General features: G+C 48.3%; 1 protein-coding gene across 3 annotated transcripts in view; it reads left to right on the top strand.

Moving 5' to 3' along the window:
• Window positions 1-25,978, top strand: part of DYNC2H1 (dynein cytoplasmic 2 heavy chain 1) — a 418,528-nt gene that overhangs the window by 138,803 nt on the left and 253,747 nt on the right. For all 3 annotated transcript variants that reach the window (XM_024099590.3, XM_024099589.3, XM_024099588.3), the window contains 3 exons: window positions 17,123-17,246; window positions 22,238-22,359; window positions 23,244-23,330. In XM_024099590.3, coding sequence (XP_023955358.2) covers window positions 17,123-17,246; window positions 22,238-22,359; window positions 23,244-23,330 — 333 coding nt within the window. The remainder of the gene's footprint in view (window positions 1-17,122; window positions 17,247-22,237; window positions 22,360-23,243; window positions 23,331-25,978) is intronic.

The following is a 25,978-nucleotide window of genomic DNA, read 5'->3' as shown; positions in this document are numbered from 1 at the left end:
AGCTGGAAGTCTAGAGAGTGCTGCCAAATGCCTGAAGGCTGAGTCACTGCAGGCTCTGTTGGAAGGGTAAGTCATTGCAGCTGAGTTGTTGCTGCATGCCTGACTGATGACTCACTATGGTTCTGTTGGAAGGGCAGCTAAGTGAACAGCCTTGGGTTGGCTGTTGGTTTGTCTCACAACAGGGAGCTACAAATCCCAGAGGTAGGTTACCCACCAGAGCTTCCACTAAGAGGAAAACGTACCCATGGCACTGAACATTCTCTGGGACTTTGTATCCCACAGTGGTTCCTGCTGAAGCTCAGTCCCAGATTGGTTCCAACTATATGGTACTGAAGTATCCAGCACTGAAAACCAGAACCTTGGGGTAGAGTATGGCACTAACCCCGGCAGTGTCTATCTCAATGGTGCCAGCACTGATCTTCTTGGCACTGGAACCAAGCCAGCTGGAAATTGCTATACCAACACAAGAAAACCTGGTTCTCACACACCTGTCTATGCTGTCCCACATGGCACTGTTTAGATACTAAGCACCAATGGATCTGCATACACCCCAAACCACAGGGTCTATGGTCTCTGAGAAAGAGGAGAATGTACATCAATCACCTAGAGCTCAGAGCTGTATAGAAGGCCTGCGAGTCCTTTCTCCACCTAACAACAGGACAGTCAGTTCAAATCATGACAAAAACATGACCACTATGTTTTACATCAACAAACAAGGCAGTACCAGGTTTTCCCCACTTTGCCAGGAAGCAGTCAAATTCTGGAACTGGTGCATCAACCAACTGTCAAGTGACTGGGACATGGGCAGTTGTGCCTAGTGGAGCAGGAGTAATGCCTAATGGTTAGAACAGGGGTCACTGGCCAGACGTTGGAGCCCAAGGTCAGAACCAGAGTCAGAGACCAGATGCCAGAGGCAATGGTCAGACCCAGAGTCAGGAGCCAGGAGTTGAAATGCAGGGTCAGAATCAGGTTGCCTGGAGTGAGGCAAGTCAGGGGCAAGGCTGGCACCAAGGCAGGGGCAAGGCTGGCACCCCGGCAGGAATGGGGATGGGAACAAATCAGGCACAGGAGCTATGACAGCTGTGGACAAACGCTTTGAGCAGCCACTGAATTGCAGCTGCTACTGGGTCCATCTAGCCCAGTATCCTGTCTTCCGACAGTGGCCAATGCCAGGTGCCTCAGAGGGAATTCATCAAGTGATCCATCCACTGTCACCCATTCCCAGCTTCTGGGAAACAGAGGCTAGGGATACCATCTCTGCCCATCCGGGCTAATAGCCATTGTTGGACCTATCCTCCATGAATTTATCTAGTTCTTTTTAAAACCCTGTTATAGTCCTGACCCTCACAACATCCTCTGGCAAGGAGTTTCATGGGTTGACTGTGCATTGTGTGAATCATAAATACTGGAGCTATGTTGGTCAGGCAGAGTCACAGTGGGGCAACCTGGCTAGCAGATAAAACTCCTGGCCAGATAATGCCTAGCCAGATAACTGCTTAATTCCTAGCCAGATAATGCCTAGCTAGATAATGCCAAAGAACTGGTAACAGTATGCAGTGTATATATATTAACAATCATAGACTCATAGACTCATAGACTTTAAGGTCAGAAGGGACCATTATGATAATCTGGTCTGACCCCCTGCATGCCGCAGGCCACAAAATCGTCCCCACCCTTCCCTTGACTCTGCTGATGAAGTCCCCAAATCCTGTGTCTTGGTGACTTCAATTGGCAGAGAACCCTCCTGCTAGCGATCCCTGCCCCATGCTGCGGAGGAAGGCGAAAAACCTCCAGGGCCTCAGCCAATCTACCCTGGAGGAAAATTCCTTCCCGACCCCAAATATGGCGATCAGTAAGACCCCGAGCATGTAGGCAAGAGTCTCCAGCCTGACCCTTGTTAGCCATTATACTATTTACCTGCTATTGCTCGGTATTCCTCAGCTAATGTGTTTTACCATTAAACCATTCCCTCCATAAACTTATCTAATTTAATCTTAAAACCAGACAGGTCCCTCGCCCCCACTGTTTCCCTCGGAAGGCCGTTCCAATATTTCACCCCTCTGACGGTCAGAAACCTTCGTCTAATTTCAAGCCTAAACTTCCCCACTGCCAGTTTATATCCATTCGTTCTCGTGTCCACATTAGTACTAAGCTGGAATAATTCCTCTCCCTCCCTGGTATTTATCCCTCTGATATATTTAAAGAGAGCAATCATATCCCCCCTCAGCCTTCGTTTTGTCAGACTAAACAACCCGAGCTCCTCTAGTCTCCTTTCATACGACAGGTTTTCCATTCCTCTGATCATCCTAGTGGCCCTTCTCTGCACCCGTTCCAATTTGAGTTCATCTTTTTTAAACATGGGAGACCAGAACTGCACACAGTACTCCAAATGAGGTCTCACCAGCGCCTTATACAACGGAAGCAGCACCTCCTTATCCCTACTAGATATACCTCGCCTAATGCATCCCAAGACCGCATTGGCTTTTTTCACCGCCACGTCACATTGTCGACTCATAGTCATCCTCCGGTCTACAAGAACCCCTAGGTCCTTCTCCTCTTCCGTTACTTCTAACCAATGCGTCCCCAGCTTGTAACTAAAATTGTTGTTAGTCATCCCTAAATGCATCACCTTACACTTTTCACTATTAAATTTCATCCTATTTCTGATACTCCAATTCACAAGCTCATTCAAGTCTCCCTGCAGAATATCCCTATCCTCCTCCGAATTGGCAACGCCTCCCACCTTCGTATCATCCGCAAACTTTATCAGTCCACTCCTGCAATCGGTTCCGAGGTCAGTTATAAATAGATTAAATTAAATGGGTTCCAAAACAGAACCCCGAGGAACTCCACTAGTAACCTCCCTCCAACCTGACAGTTCACCCTTCAATACGACCCGCTGCATTCTCCCCATTAACCAATTCCTTATCCACCTCTGGATTTTCATATCGATCCCCATCTTTTCCAGCTTAACCAATAATTCCTCATGGGGTACAGTATCAAACGCTTTACTGAAATCCAGGTATATTAGGTCCACCGCATTTCCCTTATCTAATAAGTCCGTTACTTTCTCGAAGAAGGAGATCAGATTCGTTTGGCACGATCTGCCCTTCGTAAAACCATGTTGTAATTTATCGCACTTGCCATTAACCTCAAGGTCCTCAACTAGTTTCTCTTTCAGAATTTTCTCTAGCACCTTGCACACTACAGATGTTAAACTAACAGGCCTGTAGTTACCCGGATCACTTTTTTTCCCTTTCTTGAAAATAGGAACCACATTAGCTATTCTCCAGTCTAACGGAACCACCCCCGAGTTTGCAGATTCATTAAATATTATCGCTAATGGGCCTGCTATTTCTCGCGCCAATTCCTTCAATATTCTCGGATGAAGATCGTCCGGTCCTCCCGACTTAGCCCCATTAAGGCGTTCGAGCTTTGTTTCTACCTCGGATATGGTAATCCCCCATTCTGTTTGCCCCTCTGTCATGGTGCTAGTATCCCTAATACCTTCATTGGCCTCATTAAACACCGATGCAAAATATTCGTTGAGATATTGCGCCATGCCTAGATTATCTTTAATCTCCTCTCCGGCTATAGTCTTCAGCGGTCCTACTTCTTCCTTCTTTGCTTTCTTCCTATTTATATGGCTGTAAAACCTCTTACTATTGCTTTAAATTCCCCTCGCTAGGTCCAACTCTACACGGCTTTTGGCCTTTCTCACTCTATCTCTACATTCTCTGACTTCACTAAGGTAAGTTTCCTTACTGATCCCTCCCCCTCTTTGTACGCTTTCTGTTTTTTCCTAATTGCCCCTTTGAGTCGGTCGCTCATCCAGCTCGGTCTATCTAGTAATCTTTTTCCCTTTTTTGGGATACAGGCCTCTGACAGCTCATGCATCTTTAACTTAAAGTAATCCCAGGCTTTATCTGCCTTAAGATTCATTAATATGTTTGCCCAATCCACTTCCCTTACCAGTCCCCTTAGTTTGTTAAAATTGGCCTTTTTAAAATTATAAACCCTAGTCTTTGATTTAATTCTGTTACTCCTTCCGTTTAGTTTAAACCGGATTAGCTCATGATCGCTGGAGCCCAAGTTGTCCCCTACTACCACTTCCTCAACGAGGTCCTCACTAGTCACCAAAATCAAATCTAAAATGGCCTCCCCCCTCGTCGGTTTGGCTACCACTTGATGAAGGAAATGATCGGCAAGCACATCTAGGAACATCTGAGCCCTATTATTGCTACTAGCGTTTGTTCCCCAATCTATATCCGGGAAGTTAAAGTCCCCCATAATTACACAGTTCCTATTAGTATTTACTTCTCTAAACACATTAAATAGTTCTTTATCCATATCCTGGGTCGATCCCGGCGGTCTATAGCACACCCCAGGCACTATCCCCGGGGAGGCTCTAGTAGTCCTTTTACCCAGTGTGAGTATTGCCCAGACGGATTCCGTGTTATCTATTCCATCAACTATTATTTCTTTACAACTTATTTCACTATTGACATACAATGCCACCCCGCCACCCTTACCTTTGTTCTGGTCTTTCCTAAACAGCGCATACCCCTCCATACCTGTATTCCAGTCGTGACTGCCGTTCCACCACGTTTGTTATTCCTACGATATCCGGTTGCAATTCTCGGACCAAGAGCTCCAATTCCTCCATTTTATTACCTAGGCTTCTCGCATTGGTGTATAAGCACCCTAATGTATGTTGTTTAGCCTGTCTCCCATTAGTAACACTATATGTTACAGGCCTCTTTGTGTCCTTCCCCCCCTATCCTTCTTATGTCCAATCTCATCTCCCCGGCTATATCTCCTCTTATCTCACTCACCATTTCAATGTCTGAATCTGGCGTGGAGATTAACTGTACATCTCCCAACCGTCTCCCCAAACTTCCTAGTTTAAAGCTCTTTTGATAAGATGAGCCAGCCTCCCTCCCAGAAGTCTATTTCCTTCCCTACTCAGGTGAAGTCCATCCCGTGAGAACAGCTGTCTGTCCCCGAAAGCCTCCCAGTGGCCATACATCCCAAAGCCCTCCTTATAGCACCACTCCCTTAGCCAACTATTTATTCTCACAATCCTATCAGCCCTTTGCTGCCCTTCCCTAGGAACAGGCAGAATCCCACTAAAGATAATCTGAGCCTCTATCTCCTTAAGCGTCTTCCCCAGCCTGGCATAATCTCCCTTGATTCTCTCTAACGAGAACCTAGCCGTGTCATTCGTTCCCACATGAAGGATTATCAAGGGGTTCTTACCTGCTCCTTTTAGGATCCTTTTCAACCGCAGGTCCACATCGCGTATCTTTGCGCCCGGGAGACAGCACACCCTTCTGTTCTCCGGGTCCGCCCTGGTCACAGGCCTGTCCAATCTCCTCAGTAAAGAGTCTCCAATTACATATACCTGCTGTCGCCTGTCAACAGTGCGATCTAGTAATCTAGTCTCTGATCCCTCTAGTCCTGACCTGTGTCTGTTTCTATCTTCTCTTATGCTCCCCCTTGTGCCTTCCTCTATCCTCCGGGGGCCCAGGTTTTGCGCTGTCTCCATCAACACCTCCCCTCTCTCTATTGGACTAGCCGCTCTTCTCTTCTTCCTCACCCTCCCACCTTCCGTCACCACCTGCTGCCCCTCCACCTCGTTATCCAAACACCCAAACCTGTTCCTGAGTTCTATTCCCCCCTCACTGGCCCTCCTTTTCTTTGGCCTGCTTCTCACAGTCACATTCTTCCAATTCCCTTGTTCTCCCCCTTCCATTCCCCTCTCACTGTCGTCTACTTCTACCTCCTCCTGCACCCTAGAGCATTCCCCTTCAGCCCCGCCTTGCCTGTCCTCCATCAGCTGCTCAAACCCCCGCCTAAACTCCACCAGGGTATCTACCTGCATCTCCAGCCCCTTAATCTTTTCCTCCAGTAACACTATAAGGCGACACTTCATACAAACATACCTTTGTTCCAGCTCCCCTGCTAGGACTATATACATACCACAGCTTCCACATGCAGCCATCTGCATTCTGTCTGCTGCTGTCTGGCTCATGGCTGCTGCAGTCTCTGCCCACAGCACCTGGGGACACAGAGCACACAACACACCGCGCCCTCCTGTCCCCCCTTGGCCTCCCCCTGCAAACTCCCTCTCAAACTCCCCTGTTAGCCGCCCTGTTTGCTGCCTCCGGTGCCGCTGCTTGATTAACAATTGACCAATCAGTAAAAGCACGAGGGAGTTATTGATAGGCAAATAGATTAACAAATCAGGAATTGTTGCAGGGTAATCAGTAATTGTTGCAGTGCAGAGTAAGATTAGTACCCTTCACATGAATCATAACCATAACAGGACTTTGAGACTCGCACTCCTCAAGCCAGAAGTCCCTTCTCAACATGTGCAGATCCACAAAGGTCACACAGTGAATACTGTGATTGACAGCCCTAGGCTGCACTCACTCTACTGGTCCTGTGCTGTTAGTACAGCATACAGGACTGAGCCTGTGGCTGCCAGAATAGAGGGGCCTTCTAATAGTTTGGGGTGAAATGGGATGAAAGCCAAAGTTTGCGAAGAACAGACTTTGCAGGTGGGAGCATGGGTTATGTTACTGTAAACGAATTTGGCCAAAGACAACAGGGGAACCCGATCATTTTGGTGAAAATTCATGAAACAGCTGAAGTACTGTTCCAATGTCTGGTTGACTTTTTTGATCTGGGTGCACTGCTCTACAGCCAAAATGCTTCTGAAATAAATGTAGTCAAACGTTACTAATTCTGGGTCACTGAGAATGAAAATGATGCTTAAAATTGTTGATTGGCTCTAGTTTTCAAGATATGCTATTGGGTCAGTATATACGACCCTTGACTTGGGAATGGCGGAGGATAAGTGAGTTATAAAGGGAAGGGATCTCAATTTAAACCAGAAATGACTAAAATACATCTTTGACTGGATCTATGAATAAATCTATGACTGGGTTTGGACAGTACTTGCTTTTTAGGCAAAACAATGAATGATGCAATCTGAAGCTGGTATTGAGTCATACATGATATGAATTGCATCATGTTATTCCTAAAAGTCATGGTTGAAGCAATCATAACGAAGCTTACATCACTCTGCTGAACAAATTGCCCTATATCAGCTCTAGAAATCATACAGTGTCGTGCTCTCTTATTTGTCAGTGTTTGATTTTGCAAAGGGACACATTTCTGTTTAGCCAAAGTGAGCAGAGATGCCTCGTACTTGTGTGAACAGTGCAGATAACTTCTGCTATGTTTGTGGTGAAGTGACTTTTGCATCACAAAAAAAAAAGTGAAGTGACTTTTGCATAACCACTATGGTTAAGAAAGCCTATCCTCTTTATTTTGGCTGCAAAATTGGAGATCAGGACAAGAGATGGGCCCCACACATATGCTGCAACACTTGTGCAACCAATCTTCGCCAGTGTTTGACCAGGAAAAGGAAATCTATGCCTTTTGCAGTGCCAATGATTTGGAGAGAGTCAACAGATCATACCAGCAATTGTTACTTCTTCTTCGAGTGCTTGCTCATATCCATTCCATTAGGTGTGTGCGCGCCGCGTGCACGATCGTCGGAAGATTTTCTACCCTAGCAACACCGGCGGGTCGGCTGTGGAGCCCCCTAGAGTGGCGCCTTCATGGCGCTGAATATATACCCCAGCCGACCCGGCGCCCCCTCAGTTCCTTCTTACCGCCCCTGACGGTCGTTGGAACTGTGGAGCGCTGCTTAGCTGTTCTCCACTCTCCCTAGCTTAGTTAGTCATTCGCAGTTATAGTTATAGTTGTAGTTCTAGTGTTTATGGTTAAATAGTTAAATAGTTTAAAGTTGTTTAGTTGTTATTGTAGTTTAGGGGATTAGGGGGGTCGTCTCCCCCCCTTTCTCCCCCGACCGCGGGGCCGGGCTCATGCCCAACGCTCCCGGCTTCAAGCAGTGCGCCTCCTGCGCTAAGCCTATGCCCACGAGCGACCCGCACGACTCCTGTCTGAAGTGCCTGGGAGAGTCCCATCAAACAGATAAGTGCAAGATCTGTAAGGCCTTCAGACCAAGGACCAAGAAGGAGCGGGACTTTCGGCTCCGGCAACTCCTGATGGAGGCGGCACTTAGTCCGGACGCTCCATCTACAAGTCAGGCCCCGGCACCTAGCGCCTCGGTGCGCAGTGCCCCGGCGGCACCGGCTATGACGACCACGCGAGTGGCGTCGGACAAGCCTCCCCGGCACCGAACCTCGTCGGCACCGCAAGTACAGCAAGTGCCTCGGCGCCGGTCATTATCCCCGGGGCATAAAAAAGCCCATAAGACGGGGACCTCTGTGCCGAAGACGCTGGCTCCCCCAGTGCCGGGGGTAGAGCCGCGTCCACCGGTGGAGCACCGGAAACAGGTGCCTCCAGCACCGTCGACTCCGGCACCGAGGCCGTTGAGTCCGGTGCAGATAGCGTCTCCACCGAGACCGGCGGTGATACAGTGCCTCCCGTCGACTCCGGAGACCTTCGCGGCGGCGAGAGACTTAATAGCTCTCACGGAGCCGGCACCGCCCCAACCACCGGCACCGACGGCACCGTTGACTCGCCCGGTCCAGTCGAGGGGGAAACCTGCCTTGATGCGCCCTCCATCGCAAGGGCTGGAACCTCGGCACCGATCCAGGTCCCGAAGCAGGTCCCCACGCCGCTCGCAGTCCCGGCACCGGATATCGTCTCGGCACCGGTCGTACTCGCGGCCAAGATCTTCTTCGCGTAGTTCTCGGCACCGCTACGGTCGACGCTCGACGTCGAGAGGCCGCTCCCGGCACCGGGCATACTCCAGGTCCTCGTCGAGGTCCAGATCCGACTCCCGGCACCGACGAGGTCATCGGCACCGGTCGCGGTCCCGGCACCGATCGCCGGCACCGCGTAGAGATAGATCATCTCCGGACCGGCACCGTGCGGCACCGCAGCCCACAGGAATCGTCTCGATGCTCTCGGCACCGCCGTGGCCATCGAGATCGGTGTCCTGCTCCTCGGAGGACCTCTCGAGATCGGCATACCCCCCTCAGGGGCAAGCCGAGGAACAGGACTTAGGACATTGGCAGGACACAGGGGACCATTCTCATGGCCCATCTCACTGGTCGTTTTGGACCCCGTGGGCGTACCATCAGGCGCAAGGGGCTCCAATTGCTTCGACCTCTCGCTCCGGTCACTCCGTCAGAAGGGCCCCGGAGTCCACCATTTCTCGGCCTCCGCCAGGGGGCATGGAGGCTTCTGTGTCCGCACCACCTGACGCCCTGGACCCAGGCGCAGGTGATGTTCCAGCCCAGGAACAGGGAGAACAGGACCAGCCCTTGGATCCTGTTCCACCGGAGGCATCTTCCTCTTCTTCTCCGGATGAGGCAGTGGCGGGCACATCGTGCACAGGGCCACCTCCAATAGATCTTCGGGCTCACCAGGATCTTCTGCGCAGGATGGCCCGTAACATGGACCTGCAGGCGGAGGAGATAGTGGAGGTGCACGAGCCGATCGTGAATATCCTCGGAGCGGATGCCCCATCGAGGGTGGCGTTACCCCTGATCCGCACGATTCAGGCCAATGCTTCTACGATATGGCAGACTCCTGCCTCTATCCCGCCCACAGCGAGAGGGGTGGAAAGGAAATACTTTGTCCCGTCTAAAGACTACGGGTACTTGTATACCCACCCCCAGCCGTGTTCTCTGGTGGTGGCATCAGTGAACGCAAGGGAGCGCCACGGCCAGCAGGCCGCAGCGCCCAAATCAAAGGAGGCTAAGCGCCTCGATTTATTCGGCCGTAAAGTTTACTCAGCCGGGGGGCTGCAACTTAGAGCGGCTAATCAACAGGCGCTCTTGAGCTGCTATAGTTTTAACTCCTGGAACTCTATGGGGAAGTTCAAGGAGTTGGTTCCCCAAGAGTCCAGGGAGGAGTTTGGAGCCCTGGTAGAGGAGGGTAAGAAGGTGGCTCGGACCTCCTTACAGGCCTCCTTAGACATAGCGGACTCTGCTGCGAGAACCCTGGCCTCAGGTATCGCTATGCGGAGGATCTCCTGGCTCCAGGTTTCGGGTCTGCCTCAGGAACTGCAGCAAATCTTGCAGGATCTACCCTTCGAAGGTCAAGGGTTGTTTTCTGAAAAGACGGACTCTCGCCTGCAGAGCCTGAAGGACTCCAGGACGATCATGCGTTCCTTGGGGATGCATGTTGTGGGCCCTCAGCGCAGGCCATTTAGACCGCAGCCTCAGCGCTTCTACCCCCCCCCCCACGCCTCGTCAGAGACAGGACTCGGCCCGGAGGCGAGGGCGAGGTGGTAGAAGAAGGTGGACCGGCCCTCAACCTGGTCAGAACCAGGGGCCACCTAGACCACCTTCAGGCCCTAGGCAGAACTTTTGAAGGTGCGGTCGAGGACGGCGCCCCAGTCATCCCCCAGGATCCAGCCCCCTCCTTTCGGGATCGCCTCTCCCACTTCCACCGTGTTTGGTGCCTTATAACTTCGGACCGTTGGGTCCTTCGCACGGTGGAGAGGGGATACGCTATCCAGTTTTCTTCAATCCCCCCCCCCACCCTCCTTCCCCGTCCCTCTTCAGGGACCCTTCTCACGAGCAACTTCTTATACAGGAAGTTTCTACGCTCCTCGCTATGGGGGCCATAGAGGAGGTTCCAGTGGAATTAAGGGGCAGGGGATTCTATTCCCGTTACTTCCTCATTCCCAAGTCCAAAGGAGGTCTGCGACCCATCTTGGACTTGCGCGGACTCAACAAATTCGTAGTAAAGTTGAAGTTCCGCATGGTCTCTCTGGGGGCCATTATCCCTTCCCTCGATCCTGGAGACTGGTTCGCCGCCCTCGACATGAAAGACGCATACTTTCACATTGCTATTTACCCGCCTCACAGACGCTTCCTGCGATTCGTGGTAAACAGGGTGCACTACCAATTTGCAGTCCTTCCCTTCGGCCTATCCTCGGCCCCACGGGTGTTCACGAAATGTATGGCTGTCGTGGCAGCGTACCTTCGTTGGCAAGGGATACAGGTGTTCCAGTACCTAGACGACTGGCTGGTACGCGGTCGCACCAAAGAACAAGTTCGAGATCACGTCCACATAATAGTGCACACATTCAACAAGTTGGGTATCCTACTCAACAAGGACAAATCCACTCTAGAACCTACCCAGAGAATAGAATTCATCGGCGCGGTTCTAGACTCCAGACGCGCACAAGCCATCCTGCCAGACAATCGCTTTTGCACCATCACGAGCCTCATTCAAGGACTCAAGGCCTTCCCAACTACCACGGTGAGGTCGTGCCTTACCCTGCTGGGTCACATGGCTTCCTGCACGTACGTAACCAGGCATGCCAGACTTCGGCTTCGCCCACTCCAGACCTGGGTGTCATCAATATACCGCCCACATCGGGACAGCCTGAACATGGTGGTCACAGTCCCGAACTCGGTCCTGACCTCCCTCACATGGTGGCTAGATCACAATGTGGTTTGCGAAGGGATGCCGTTTCACGCCCCACAACCCTCTCTGCACCTGGTCACAGACGCTTCATCTCTGGGTTGGGGCGCCCATCTCAACGAGCACCATACCCAGGGCCTGTGGACTGCACCCCAGCTAGCCCTGCACATCAATGTTCGGGAACTGATGGCGGTGCGCCTGGCGTGCCAGGCATTTCTCAATCTCCTACGTGGTCGCTGTGTGTTAGTTCTCATCGACAACACCACGGCCATGTTTTACATCAACAAGCAAGGAGGAGCACGTTCGTCAATTCTATGCCAAGAGGCCATTCACCTGTGGGACTTCTGCATCGCCCACTCAATCCTTCTCACGGCATCGTTCCTCCCTGGAGTCCAGAACACTTTAGCGGACCGACCCAGCAGGTCCTTTCAAACACACGAGTGGTCTATCCGTCCGGACATCATACATTCCGTTTTCCAGAAGTGGGGGTTTCCCCAGATAGACCTGTTTGCATCTCGAGACAACAGGAAGTGCCACGTGTTCTGCTCCCTGCAAGGTCGAGCTCCCGGCTCCCTCTCGGATGCGTTTCTCCTTCCCTGGAAAGACCACCTGTTTTATGCCTTCCCTCCATTTCCTCTGGTCCACAAGGTACTGCTCAAATTGCGCAGAGACCAGGCACAGGTGATTCTGATCGCCCCAGCGTGGCCGAGACAACATTGGTACACCACGCTGTTGGAACTCTCGGTTCAGACACCGATCCTGCTTCCATTATGCCCGGATCTCATCTCTCAGGACCACGGTCGCCTGCGTCACCCCGACCTGCAATCACTCCACCTCACGGCGTGGCTGCTCCATGGTTCACCCAGGCAGAGCAGCAGTGCTCGCACTCTGTCCAACAGATTCTGCTGAGCAGTAGGAAGCCCTCAACACGGACCACATACTTGGCCAAGTGGAAGCGGTTCTCCTGTTGGTGCGAACAACGAGCCACGTTCCCGTTACGGGCACCTATCCCTCTCATTTTGGAATATCTCCTCTCCCTAAAACAGCAAGGGTTGGCGATATCTTCAATTAGAGTTCACCTGGCCGCTATATCGGCCTTTCACCCAGGGGAACTCGCGTCTTCGGTATTCTCTAACCCGATGGTCGTTAGATTCCTCAAGGGCTTAGACCGGATGTACCCACAGCAACGTCAGCCCGTTCCGACGTGGGACCTCAACCTGGTTCTTTCCAAGCTCACAGGTCATCCATTCGAGCCACTGGCCACCTGTTCACTTCTGTACCTATCCTGGAAGACAGCCTTCCTCGTAGCCATCACCTCAGCAAGGCGCGTTTCTGAACTCAGGGCGCTTACATCTGAGCCCCCTTACACAGTTTTTCATAAGGATAAAGTGCAGCTCCGCCCACATCCTGCCTTTCTCCCTAAGGTGGTTTCTCCATTTCATATCAACCAGGATATATTTCTCCCGGTCTTTCACCCTAAACCACATGCTACTCGCCAGGATCAACGTTTGCATTCTCTGGACGTACGCAGGGCCCTGGCCTTCTATATTGACCGCACAAGGCACTTTAGAAAGACGACGCAACTCTTTGTTGCAGTGGCCGACCGAATGAAAGGCTCACCGGTCTCATCACAACGCCTATCCTCCTGGATTACGTCTTGCATCCGGACTTGCTACGACCTGGCAGGTGTCTCAGCACCACACCTCACCGCTCACTCCACGAGGGCCCAAGCTTCCTCGACGGCTTTCCTGGCGCAAGTTCCGATCCAGGACATTTGTAGAGCTGCGGTTTGGTCGTCAGTCCACATGTTTACAGAACACTATGCACTAGTGCAGCAGTCCAGGGACGATGCTGCCTTCGGATCAGCGGTTTTGCACACAGCAATGTCTCACTCCGACCCCACCACCTAAGTTGGGCTTGGGAGTCTCCTAATGGAATGGATATGAGCAAGCACTCGAAGAAGAAAAGACGGTTACTCACCGTTGTAACTGTTGTTCTTCGAGATGTGTTGCTCATATCCATTCCAAACCCGCCCCCCGTCCCCACTGTCGGAGTAGCCGGCAAGAAGGAACTGAGGGGGCGCCGGGTCGGCTGGGGTATATATTCAGCGCCATGAAGGCGCCACTCTAGGGGGCTCCACAGCCAACCCGCCGGTGTTGCTAGGGTAGAAAATCTTCCGACGATCGTGCACGCGGCGCGCACACACCTAATGGAATGGATATGAGCAACACATCTCGAAGAACAACAGTTACAACGGTGAGTAACCGTCTTTTCTGCATGGTGCCTCCAGTTGGGAAAGGTGTGTCAAAGAAGAAAGTGGACTGTGCATTATCCAAACATTCCATCAGCTATATGCCCAGTACCCCACGGAGAAGGACTGCCGGTTCCTGATGCACCAGAATCATTCTCACTTGAGTCAGAAGAGGAAGAGGATGAAACTTCTGGTCCTGAACCATCAATGTCACAGGACCCACATTTTCTCCCATCCTCCTCCTCTGAACCACACCTCATAACACAAGGTGAACTGAATGACCTTGTCAGGGATTTGGAACTCCCCAAGAGTAAGGCAGAGCTGTTGGGCTCCAGACTACAGCAGTGGAATCTCCTGGCAGGTGATGTTAGGGTTTCCGTGTTCCATGACCGTCAAAAGGATCTTGTCCCATTCTTCTTCATGGAAGGTGATCTTGTAGCCTGCAACAACATCGATGGTGTGATGGCAGCCCTCAACATCGTTCAGGATCCAGATGAGTGGAGACTGTTCATTGATTCATCGAAGACGAGTCTTAAAGCTGTTTTACTGCAGAATGGCAATGTTTTGCCATCAATTCCAGTTGGTCATGCAGTCCATATGAAGGAAACCTATGACAACATGAAACAACTTTTGAGGTGCATAAAGTATGATCAAGATCAGTGGCAGCTTTGTGGCGATTTGAAGGTTGTTGCTCTCTTGCTTTGTCTGCAGACTGGATACACAAAGTACTGCTGTTTTCTCTGCGAATGGGATAGTCGTGCAAGAGATTCCCACTACATCAAGAAAGATTGGCCACTCCGACAGTCATTGGAGCCTGGGAGGAAAAGTGTTCAGCATCCACCACTTGTTGAATCAAGGAAGATTTTGTTACCACCCTTACACATCAAGCTGGGTCTGATGAAGAACTTTGTCAAGGCCATTGACAAAACACAAGCAGCTTTCAAGTACCTCCATGGAAAATTTCCAAGGTTAAGTGAAGCTAAGATAAAGGAAGGTGTCTTTGTTGGTCCTCAGATTCATGAACTTCTTCGAGATGATGCATTTGGCCATGCACTGCGTGGCAAGGAAAAGACGGCTTGGAAAGCCTTCCAGTTAGTGGCAATAAATTTTCTCGGAAACAACAAGGCAGACAACTACAGGTTGTTGGTGGAAAACCTCCTCAAGGCATACAAAAGCCTTGGTTGCAACATGTGACTAAAGATACATTTTTTGCACTCTCGTCTAGATTTTTTCCACCGAACTGCGGAGCAGTGAGCGACGAGCTCGGCGAGCGATTTCACCAGGACATTGCAACAGTGGAGAAACGCTATCAGGGCAAATGGAGCCCATCAATGCTTGCAGAGTATTGCTGGACAGTGACAAGAGATGCTCCATTTAATGAATACAAGAGACAAGCCAAGAAGCACCGAGTAGACACTGAATAGGACTAAACTATGTACATAATAGTTTTTTGCCTTTTGTTTCATAATAAATTTTATTTATATAACCCTTTTGCTGATTTTTAAAGTGTTACATAAACAGGACAGGTGAAATATTATCATGTAAAGCAACCATAAACACATGAAAAGACCTAGGTTTACAATTTATGATTAAAACTCTACTATCTACACAATATACATAGACATAAAATGTAAAAACTTAACTATCTTAGAAACAGTAGCCAATCAGTTGTTTTAATTGTCATATTTGAATTCAGCACATCAAAATACATAATAGATAGCACATTTTTATCTCTGAAGCAGACCACTTCTCAAAAATTGTAGACCAGTGTTGTCAGTCTGAGGGTGATAGACAATTGAGAGGAGGGGCGTGGGTTGAGAAGATAAAGGAATTCCTGCCAAAACAGGGAAGCAAATTGGGTGCCCGAATCAGAAATGATGTGTTCTGCCATGCCGTGGTATTGGAAGATGTGTTCCAAGAAAAACTATGCCATTTCACGGCTGATGGAAGAGTACGATAGGGGATGAAATGGGACATTTTCATCAGGAGGTCCACCACTGTCAGAACGACTGAGTGCCCTTGGAAGAGGGGCTGCTCCACAATGAAGTCCATAGAGAGGGTAGATCAAGGGCGTGGGGATGTGGGAAGGGATGGAGATGGCTCACAAGTCTCACGTGTGGCTTTTGGGGCTTGGCATAGAGTTGCTTAGCCAGAATCAAATTTAGAATGATATGTAAATATATCAACACAGGGTTGGAGAGAGAGCCATCATTCTTGGCTACAAAGAATATAGGGGCACTAGCTGGGGAGAGAGGAATGAATCCTTTCAGAGGTTTTACTCTGGATACTCCTGGAGGGCCTGTAGGTCTTTTTCAAAGAAAGTGTGTCTGAAGGGAATCTCAATCCCATGGCAGAGTTCAGTGGGGCAGTTGTAACTGTGGTAGGATATCTGCCTTCTGTTTTTTGAACATCCTGGTGAACTCCAGGTATTTGACAGGAATATTAGGTGTCGCTGGACCTGCTTCTCTCCTCTCTGGGAGCCTTGAGGGTTAGAGTGCACCACAGAGTGTGGTCAATCGTGAACCAGGATTAAAGAGGCATTCTCATCTGCACTGCAGAGAGCGGAAGAGCACTGTCCTTGATTGCCAGCTGATTAAGGGGTTGTGGGTGACAAACCAAGGGGTGCCAAGATTGACTGGCAACTGTGAGGAGCAGATCATCCAAAACTGCATGATGTCCTAATAGCTGCCACTGGTCATGACCTCCAGGGGTGCCATTTGATATGTGATGGCCCCAAAGAGAGGGGTGACCTGTCAGTCTCAATGCGGGGAGTTTTTGTGGAGGGTAGGAATCTGATGACTCTTGACAAATTCTTGGTCGATGAAGTTACTGGATACATCCTCGTCAACCAATTTCTCATAGCAGAGGTTAGGCAGGGCAGGGTGCCGGAGGTGGAGGGGAAGACAAAGGGGAGTGGTGTGCTGGTTAGGGGTTGTCAGGATTCCGGCAGAGCCATGGCAGAGCAGCTCATTGTGGGGGCAGAGTGGAGTACTGACTCAGCCCTGGCTCCGCTTCTGGGGCTGGGTCCTGGCATTTCCCAGGCTGAGGGGGTGGCGTTGTTTCTTGGACAGATATGGCACAAATGCCTGGATTCCCCACAATATAAGTGGGGTCCTAGAGCCTGGCACTGGCTCTTTCATTGGTAGAGAGGTGAGGTCAAACTTGATTGATCTGCATTGCCTCGAGGTCTGGTAGATTGCCCAGAATCCCATAAAATGGAAAGCTCTGCCGTATATGCCCTTGCAGCAGAGCATGAGAACCGAAGAGCGTATATACTCTCCCTAGCTACTGCTGGCCAAAAAGACTCTGATCTCTGACACACGAGGTGCATGCGTACCATCAGTGGAATGTGCCTATGGACAACTCATCTCAAACTCCAGTTACTGTATATTGAGTAACTTTGTTTTATCAATGCTTTGTCATTTAATTATTTAATACTATTTGCAGTTTCCTTGCCAAAAGAGGAGTGAGAGAAGACATTGCAACCTTTGATGCCCGTAACATTCCAAAGGAAATACGAGAGAGTGTAGAAGAACTTCTGTCTAAAAACAAGACATCTTTTGATCCAAAGGTAAGTCTCTTATTGGATTACATTAAAAAAAATGGACTAGCTTCTGTGGTCCACCAGGATCACTGTTCGCTACGGACACAGTGCAAAGTGGACTTAAACTGATAGGAGGTAGCCAGTGGAGAATTCTACCAACAGAGGGGAAGGCTATCAGTAGAAACAGAGAGAAAATTTTGCAGAGGAGGCTCTACTTTCTTCTGCCCCAGTTGCCTCACCATCCTTAGTGTAAGGGGGTTTGTTGGAAGTGGGACATGGATGAGATGAGGAAAAGTGGGTGTGTAATAAACTATAGGCCTCAGGGACCTTATGGCAATTGCATAAATAAGGGTTGTGGCGGAGCCAGGCAGCTCTGAATCTGGGAACCTCAACCTGCTCCCTGTGACCGCCCTGCAGTCAGAACCTTACCTCTAATTTTAATTAACAAAAGAGACTAAGGTAACCTAATGGGTTAATGGCCTTCAAAGCTTAATTTGAATAAATCAAGACAGCAATAGTTATATAAAAGAATTCTACAACATTAGTTCCTTATTTTTTAAAAGGAAGAGTATAAGGATGTGACCTTGCAAATAGGAGACTCATGCTAGTGGACTCGGCACTCTCTCCAAACCCAATTGACTTCCCCGGGGCTTGTCATGGGCACACTGGTCCACTCAGGTGTTGTCTCTGCAGAAATGGGGCCTAAAATATAATCTCTTCTCATAACAATTTCCTACTCCTCATTTAAAAGATCAGCTCAATAGCACAAAATTGCAAATTGGTAGTCCCTGATAATAGTGTCTATGATTAACTTAAGAACATAAAAACGGCCATGCTGGGTCAGAACAAAGGTCCATCTAGCCCAGTATCCTATCTTCTGACTGTGGCCAATGCCAGGTGCCCCAAGAGGGAATGAACAGAACAGGTAATCATCAAGTGATCCATCCCCTGTCGCCCATTCCCATCTTCTGGCAAATAGAGGCTAGGGACACCCACCCACCCATCCTGGCTAATAGCCATTTATGGACCTATCCTCCATAAATTTATCTAGTTATTTTTTGAACCCTATTATAGTCCTGGCCCTCACAACATCCTCTGGCAAGGAGTTCCACATGTTGACTGTGCATTGTGTGAAGAAATACTTCCTTTTAAACCTGCTGCCTATTAATTTCATTTGGTGATCCCTATTTCTTGTGTTATGAGAAGGAGTAGATAACTCTTCCTTATTTACTTTCTCCACACCAGGTTTTATAAACCTCTATCAGATCCCACCTTAGTCGTCTCTTTTCCAAGCTGAAAAGTCCCAGTCTTATTAATCTCTCCTCATACGGAAGCTGTTCCATACCCCTTATCATTTTTGTATCATCTGCAAATTTTGCCACCTCACTGTTTACCCCTTTTTCCAGATCATTTATGAATATGTTGAATAGGACTGATCCCAGTACAGACCCCTGGGGGAAACCACTATTTACTGCTCTCCATTCTGAAAACCAACCATTCATTCCTACCTTTTGTTGCCTAGCTTTTAACCAGTTACTAATCGATGAGAGGACCTTCCCTCTTATTCCATGACAGCTTACTTTGCTTAAGAGCCTGTGGTGACTGACCTTATCAAAGGCTTTCTGAAAATCTAAATATACTATATCCACTGGATGCCCCTTGTCCACATGCTTGTTAACCCCCTCAAAGAATTCTAGTACATTGGTGAGACATGATTTCCCTTTACAAAAACCATGTTGACTCTTCCCCAACAAATTATGTTCATCTATGTGTTTGACAGTTCTGTTCTTAGTTTCAACCATTTTGCCCATTACTGAAGTCAGGCTTACTGGCCTGTAATTGCTGGGGTCACTTCTGGAGCCCTTTTTAAAAATTGGTGTCACATTAGCTATCCTCCCGTCATTTGTTACAGAAGCTGATTTAAATGATAGGTTACAAACGACAGTAGTTCTGCAGTTTCACATTTTAATTCCTTCAGAACTCTTGGGTGAATACCATTTGGTCCGGGTGACTCATTACTGTTTAATTTATCAGTTTGTTCCAAAACCTCCTATAATGTCACCTCAATCTTGGACAGTTCCTCAGATTTGTCACTTAAAAAGAATGGCTCAGGTTTGGGAATTTCCCTCATGTCCTCAGCCATGAAGATTGACGAAAAGAATTAATTTAGTTTCTCTGCAATGGCCTAATTGTCATAGAGTGCTCCTTTAGCACAGGGGCAGGCAAACTTTTTGGCTTGAGGGCCGCATCGGGTTTCGGAAATTGTATGGAGGGCCAGTTAGGGGAAGCTGTGCCTCCCCAAACAGCCAGGTGTGGGCCAGCCTCTCTCCCCTATTCTCCCCCCCGTTTGTCGCCATGTGACGGTCCCCCCTGGGACTCCTGCCCCATCCATCTCCACCCTGCTCCCTGTCCCCTGACCGCCTATGGAACACCCACCCCTGACTGCCCCCTGCTGCCCCATCCAACCCTCTCCTTCCTGACTGCCCCTGGGACCCCTGCACCCATTCAACCCCCCGTTCCCTGCCCTCTGACCGCCCCGACCCCTATCCACACCCCTGCCCCCTGACCACCACCCCGAACTCCCCTGCCCTCTATCCAACCCCCCCTGCTCCCTGTCCCCTGACCACCCCCGGAACCCTTGCCCCTGACTGCCCCCCGCTGACTCATCCAACCTCCCCTTCTTCCTGAGTGCCCCCGGGACCCATGCCCCCATTCAACCCCCCCTGTTCCTTGCCCTCTGACCACCCCAACCCCTATCCACACCCCGAACTCCCCTGTCCTCTATCCAACCCCCCTCTGCTCCCTGCTCCCTTAGCACACTGCCTGGAGAACCGGTAGCTGGCGGTGGTACAGCCGTGGTGCCTGGCTGGAGCCAGCCACGCCACAGCGCAGCACAGAGCACCGGGTCAGGCCAGGCTCTGAAGCTGCTGTGCCTGGCCGCCTAGAGCATTGTGCTGGCGGCACAGCGCACTGAGGCTGCGGGGGAGGGGCTGGGGACTAGCATCCCGGGCCAGGAGGGTCCCGCGGGCTGTAGTTTGTCCACCTCTGCTTTAGCATCTTGATCGTCCAGTGTCCCAATTGGTTGTTTAGCAGGCTTCCTGTTTCTGATATATATATATATTTTTAAAATTGCTATTACTTTTTGACTCTCTGGCTAGCTGTTCTTCAAAATCTTTTCTGGACTTCCTAATTATATTTTTACACTTCATTTGCCAGAATTTATGCTCCTTTCTATTTTCCTCACCAGGATTTAACTTCCACATTTTAAAGGATGCCTTTTTGTCTCTCACTGCTTCTTTTACTTTGTTGGTTAGCCCAGGTGGCCCTTTTTTGGTTCTCTTACTGTGTTTTTTAATTTGGGATATACATTTAAGTTGAGCCTCTATTATCTTGTCTTTAAAAAGTTTCTATGCAGCTTGCAGAGCTTTCAGTTTTGGCACTGTGCCTTTTAATTTCAGTTTAACTAACTTCCTCATTTTTGTGTAGTCCCCCTTTCTGAAATTAAATGCTACCATGTTGGGCTGCTGTGGTGTTTTCCCTGCCACAGAGATGTTAAATTTCATTATATTATGGTCACTATTACCAAGCGGTCCAGCTATATTCATCTCTTGGACCAGATCCTGTGCTCCACTTAGGACTAAATCAAGAATTGCCTCTCTTCTTGTGGATTCCAGGACTAGCTGCTCCAAGAAGCAGTCATTTAAGGTGTCAAAAAACTTTATTTCTGCATCCTGTCCTGAGGTGACATGTACCCAGTCAATATGGGGATAGTTGAAATCCCCCATTATTATTGAGTTTTTTAGCATTTCACAGTCACTATCACCATCCTGGTCAGGTGGTTGGTAATATATCCCTACTGCTATATTCTTATTAGTAGAGTATGGAATTACTACCCATAGAGATTCTGTGGTACAGTTTGGTTCATTTAAGTTTTTTACTTCATTTGTTTCTATGCTTTCTTTCACATATAGTGCCACTCCCCCACCAGCACAACCTGTTCTGTCCTTCCGATATATTTTGTACTCTGGTATTATTGTGTCCTATTGATTATCCTCATTTCACCAAGTTCCTGTGATGCCTATTATATCAATATCCTCATTTAATACGAGGCACTCTAGTTCACCCATCTTGTTATTTAGACTTCTTGTATTTATATATAAGCATTTTAAAAACTTTTCACTTTTTAGCTGTCTGTCATTACATGATGAAATTGAATGGGATTCTTTTTCATTTGACTGTTTCTCATCAGGTCCTACCTGTATTTTATCATCTTCCATTCTCTCCTCTTTACTAGGACATACAGAATCTCCATTAATAGATCCTCCCCTAGGGGATGCCTCTGTCCAAACCACATGCTCCTCCGTACCTGTCAGCTTTTCCCCAGTCCTTAGTTTAAAAACTGCTGCATGACCTTTTTAATTTTAAGTGCCAGCAATCTGGTTTCATTTTGGTTTAGGTGGAGCCCATCCTTCCTGTATAGGCTCCCTCTTTCCCCAAAAGTTTCCCCAGTTCTTAATAAATCTAATCCCCTCTTCCCTACACCATCGTCTTATCCACGCATTGAGACCCTGCAGTTCTGCCTGTCTAACTGGCCCTGCACGTGAAACTGAAAGCATTTCAGAGAATGCTTCCATGGAGGTCCTGGATTTCAATCTCTTACCTAGCAGCCTAAATTTGGCCTTCAGGACTCGCTCCTATCCTTCTCTATATCATTGGTACCTACATGTACCATGATCACTGGCTCCTCCCCAGCGCTACACATAAGTCTATCTAGATGTCTCGAGAGATCTGCAACCTTTACACCGGGCAGGCAAGTCACCATGCGGTTCTCTCGATCATCGCAAACCCAGCTATCTATGTTTCTAATGATTGAATCCCCCATAACTATTACCAGTCTCTTCCTAATAATTGGAGTTCCCTCGCCTGGAGAGTTATCCTCAAAGTCCACTTTGCAGTATCTCTGGTGTGTGAAATTCAGTAAGGACCTTTTTATAATTTGTATTGATTTTTCTTTTCAGAATGCTAAACGAGCTAGTATTGCAGCTGCTCCACTTGCAGCTTGGGTTAAGGCCAATGTCCAGTATTCCTATGTCTTGGAACGAATTCAGCCTCTGGAAAAAGAACAGGCAGGATTGGAAGCGTGAGTAAGATGCATTTTACTCTGCAGTTGTTCTGCATTCCAAAGATACCTGTAGTGTTGTTAATTAAATATTTTTAAAAAGTGATTGCACATAACTTTTGCACAACTTTGCCCAAAAGTGCATCCTGGTTCAATAGCAAAATGATGACAGCAGTGTGTGTATATAAATAAACAAATGGAAAGATGGGGAAATAGGTTATGTATAAATTAGAAGGATAAATATACAGGATTGCAGATTAGATGATCTCATGGTCCCTTCTGGCCTTAAATTCTGTGACTCTATGAAATAACGCAAGTGTCACATACTAGTTCATAATCATTACTTTATTGGATGTAGAAACCTAAACCCAATATAGCCTGTTAGGTGATCTCAATGAAACTCCTGCTACTTTACGAGAGGTGCAGTTTCTTTCTCTGCAGGCAGCTGGTTAGGAGATATCTTAGGGTGGTTTTAGCACAGTCATGGCTACTGGGTCTCTGCAGCAGTGAATTAGTCTTCAGATCACTATAAATTGGGGGACCTGTGGCCATGGTTTTCCAAAGTCCCAAAAGTCAGTCCTGATTGGGTGTTTGGAGAGAGCTGGCATGACCCCTGATCTTCACAAAGAATCACAGTGACAAACTTTCAATATTAGTGTTTGGTTTACATTTTCAAGGCTGTTTTTATAATAAACAGTGCTAGAAAAATTTTTTTAAAGTGAAAACTGAGACTATCTTTGACATTTACGGGTCACAAAAATCAAGGAAGGCCTGTGTCTTTGGGTGAGAAAGTCCTAAATGCTATCTCCTCTATTAAATTTTTTAAATATTTTTTATTGTTTTTGCTTTTTGGTTGGTATGAATCTGAATCTACATCAGTAATAAAGTAGAAAATTATTTTTTAGTAACCTAAAGAAAACTGAAGACAGAAAACAGAAGCTAGAAGATCTGCTTAACTCTGTTGGTCAAAAAGTGTCAGAACTAAAAGATAAGTACGTTGGTTTTGCTTACATGTCTTTGGAATGGTTTTCATAATAATTTTGTTGATTGATTTTAATATGTTAATGCTACTTTAACAGAAAAGGCTTCACAGCAAAAATACGGTTGCGTTTGATTACTCCTTATTCTTGAAATGTCTAGAGATGTCTTCCTGAGGCTTAAGAAAAGTTCAGATAGAAGCTGTTTGTCATCCTCTATCTAAAAGAGGACAACTAGTTTTCTTTCATTTGGTTTTAATCCACTGCTCTATTTTTCTGTAGCCTATGGTCTCCTATGATTCTGGACACGTGGTTTGCTCTCCTCTCCCTGCAGCTCAAGAGGCAGATCAGCGTTTTGTAGACGCATGTTCTGGTTCCCTCCCCCTCCCAGCACCTGCTTGCCACCAGTTTTCTCTCCCTCTGCAGCAGCAGACAGTGGCAATTTCTTTTGTTTCTGCCCTTCCTTCTTCTATTTTAACTTTTTTGCCCAGTTTTTTGGACAGTCGGAAGCAATGTTCTTCCTCTTCGGCATTCCTCCTCCTCCCTGGGTTGGTTAACAACTTGGGGTTTAACGCTCCCTGAGCCTCTGCTGCAGCATCTCTCTGCTGGCTCCTCAGAAGAATACCAAGCAGCCAAGAAAGCACTGGGCCAAACCCAAGCATGTATGCCTAGATTGTAGTAAAGCATCTTGCAGAGTCTCAGAGCCTGGGCTCCAGCCTCAGCCCGAATATCTATCCATCGATTTTATAGCTCTGCAGCCCGAGCCTGAGTCAGCTAACACAGCCCAGTCACAGCTGTTTAATTACAGTGTCGACATACTTATATGTGAGGCAGCCTTCCCAGGATCAACAAATGTAGAGTTTGGCCCAGTCTGCACCCAGCCTTCCATTCCTAACTCCATTAGGTCCAGGGGCTGCAGGTCAGATAGGTAGGTTAGGTCCTGTACCCACTTAGGCAGCTGCAACTCCAATGGGGGGAAAATGGACCAGGAGCCCCAGTGCAAAGCAGGAAGGGGCTCCAGAAGTGAGGAGGACCCTGACCACTTGACTTGCGATAAATCCTAGGGGACGTCTTCAAAACAAAGAGGGGAGGCTTGCGGGGCCACAAGTCCCCACCCCCCAAGTCTTAAAGTGGATCCTGAGCACCTTGGAAAAAGAAGCAGCCGTCCTCTCTCACAAACCACCCAGGAGGGCTCTGGCAAAGACTCTGCACCCCTCTCCCACTGGGGGAGGACTGTGAGACAGACCTCTCTAAAGGGCTCTAGGCCCTAAGAAAGGCCAGTCACAAAAGTCCTCACCAAAGCCACAGCAGCATTTCTGCACTCCCAAAGCAAGCTAAACATGTTAAAAAATCTGAAAATGCTAAAAAGGGAAAGAAAAAGTACAAAAAATCCAGGAGATATGAGTCCTCTGACTTCTCTTTCTCCATCTCCACTGAGGAAGGTGAGCTATCTGCCTCTGAAATCTGAGCAGGCCCCAAAGAGTAAGCCTCAGAGTAAATGTCTCCCCTCAAAATACTCTCTTGAGGCTGCAGTACTCCTTTGCGTCTCCTTCAAGCAAGTGATTAGGGATGAATGGAACAAGTCTGATAAGAGGAAGCATATTAACAAGAGCAACCTCAGTTTCTGTAACATTTAAGAACCAAAGGGCTCTGTTGCAGAGATAATCAAGATTGATGCCACTGTAGTGTCACTTGCCAAGGATATAGTTATTCCCTCAGAAGGGGAGTTCTACCTTAAGGACCTCATGGATAGAAATATAGAGGCCACCCTCAAAAAGAGCTATGAAGCCTCCTCTACTACCCTCCAAGTGTCCCTGGCAGCTACCTGCTTTGCAGGACCATCTCTCTTAGCCGGAAGACCTTAAAGCCCTTAAGGACAGAGATCACCTGACTTTGGCTCCACTTTAAAGTCTTCCTAGCAACCGTGTTTGAATAGCTGATGACTCAAGGGATGCAATGACATTCTCAGTCCGAGCCAGGGTTTCCAGTTCAGCCAGGCACCATCTATGGCTCTATCCTTGGGAGTTGTTACTGACTCTAAGCAGGTTCTAAAATCAGCTAAGTTTACAGGCTCCTTCCTTTTTGGAGAAAACCTGGATAATGTGGCTGACAATGCAGCAAAATGCAAAGAGTGCCTCTTTTCCCACTGAGAGCCCTCAGGAAAGAATATAGAATGGTCAGACAGATGCACTCCTTTCACTTCTTGTCCTCGCAGAGGTACCAATAAAACGACGACAGATTCTGCAAGGGAAAACAGTGGTATCGAGATCCAGGGAGGAAGTCCTGAGGGACCTCAGCCACCCAACATCCAGTTTATGACAAAGATCTCATAGGCCTTCACCCAAAGCTGAATCTAGGGGGCAGGATTTTCCATTTCCTGGAGGAATGGTTTTCATAGACCACAAACAAGTGGGTCAGGGAAATAGTGAGCCAGGGATACTCCCTCGAGCTGCTGTCTGCACCCCATCAGTTCATCATCCAATCACCCAGCTCCAGCAAACCTATAAAACATAATCTGATCCAGAAGGAAATATCTCACATTGAGGATATGGGAGTAATAGAGATGATTCTCTGGGTTCTACTTCATCTTCATTGTACAGAAGTGCATGAGGACTATCAGAGATATTCTCAACATCAAAAGGCTCAACAAGTGGATGAAGAAA

Source organism: Chrysemys picta, chromosome 1 (assembly GCF_011386835.1).
Source record: "Chrysemys picta bellii isolate R12L10 chromosome 1, ASM1138683v2, whole genome shotgun sequence".
Classification (NCBI taxonomy): domain Eukaryota; kingdom Metazoa; phylum Chordata; order Testudines; family Emydidae; genus Chrysemys; species Chrysemys picta.
Note: the sequence above shows the minus strand (reverse complement) of the source record. Positions and strands in the feature narration are given on the sequence as shown.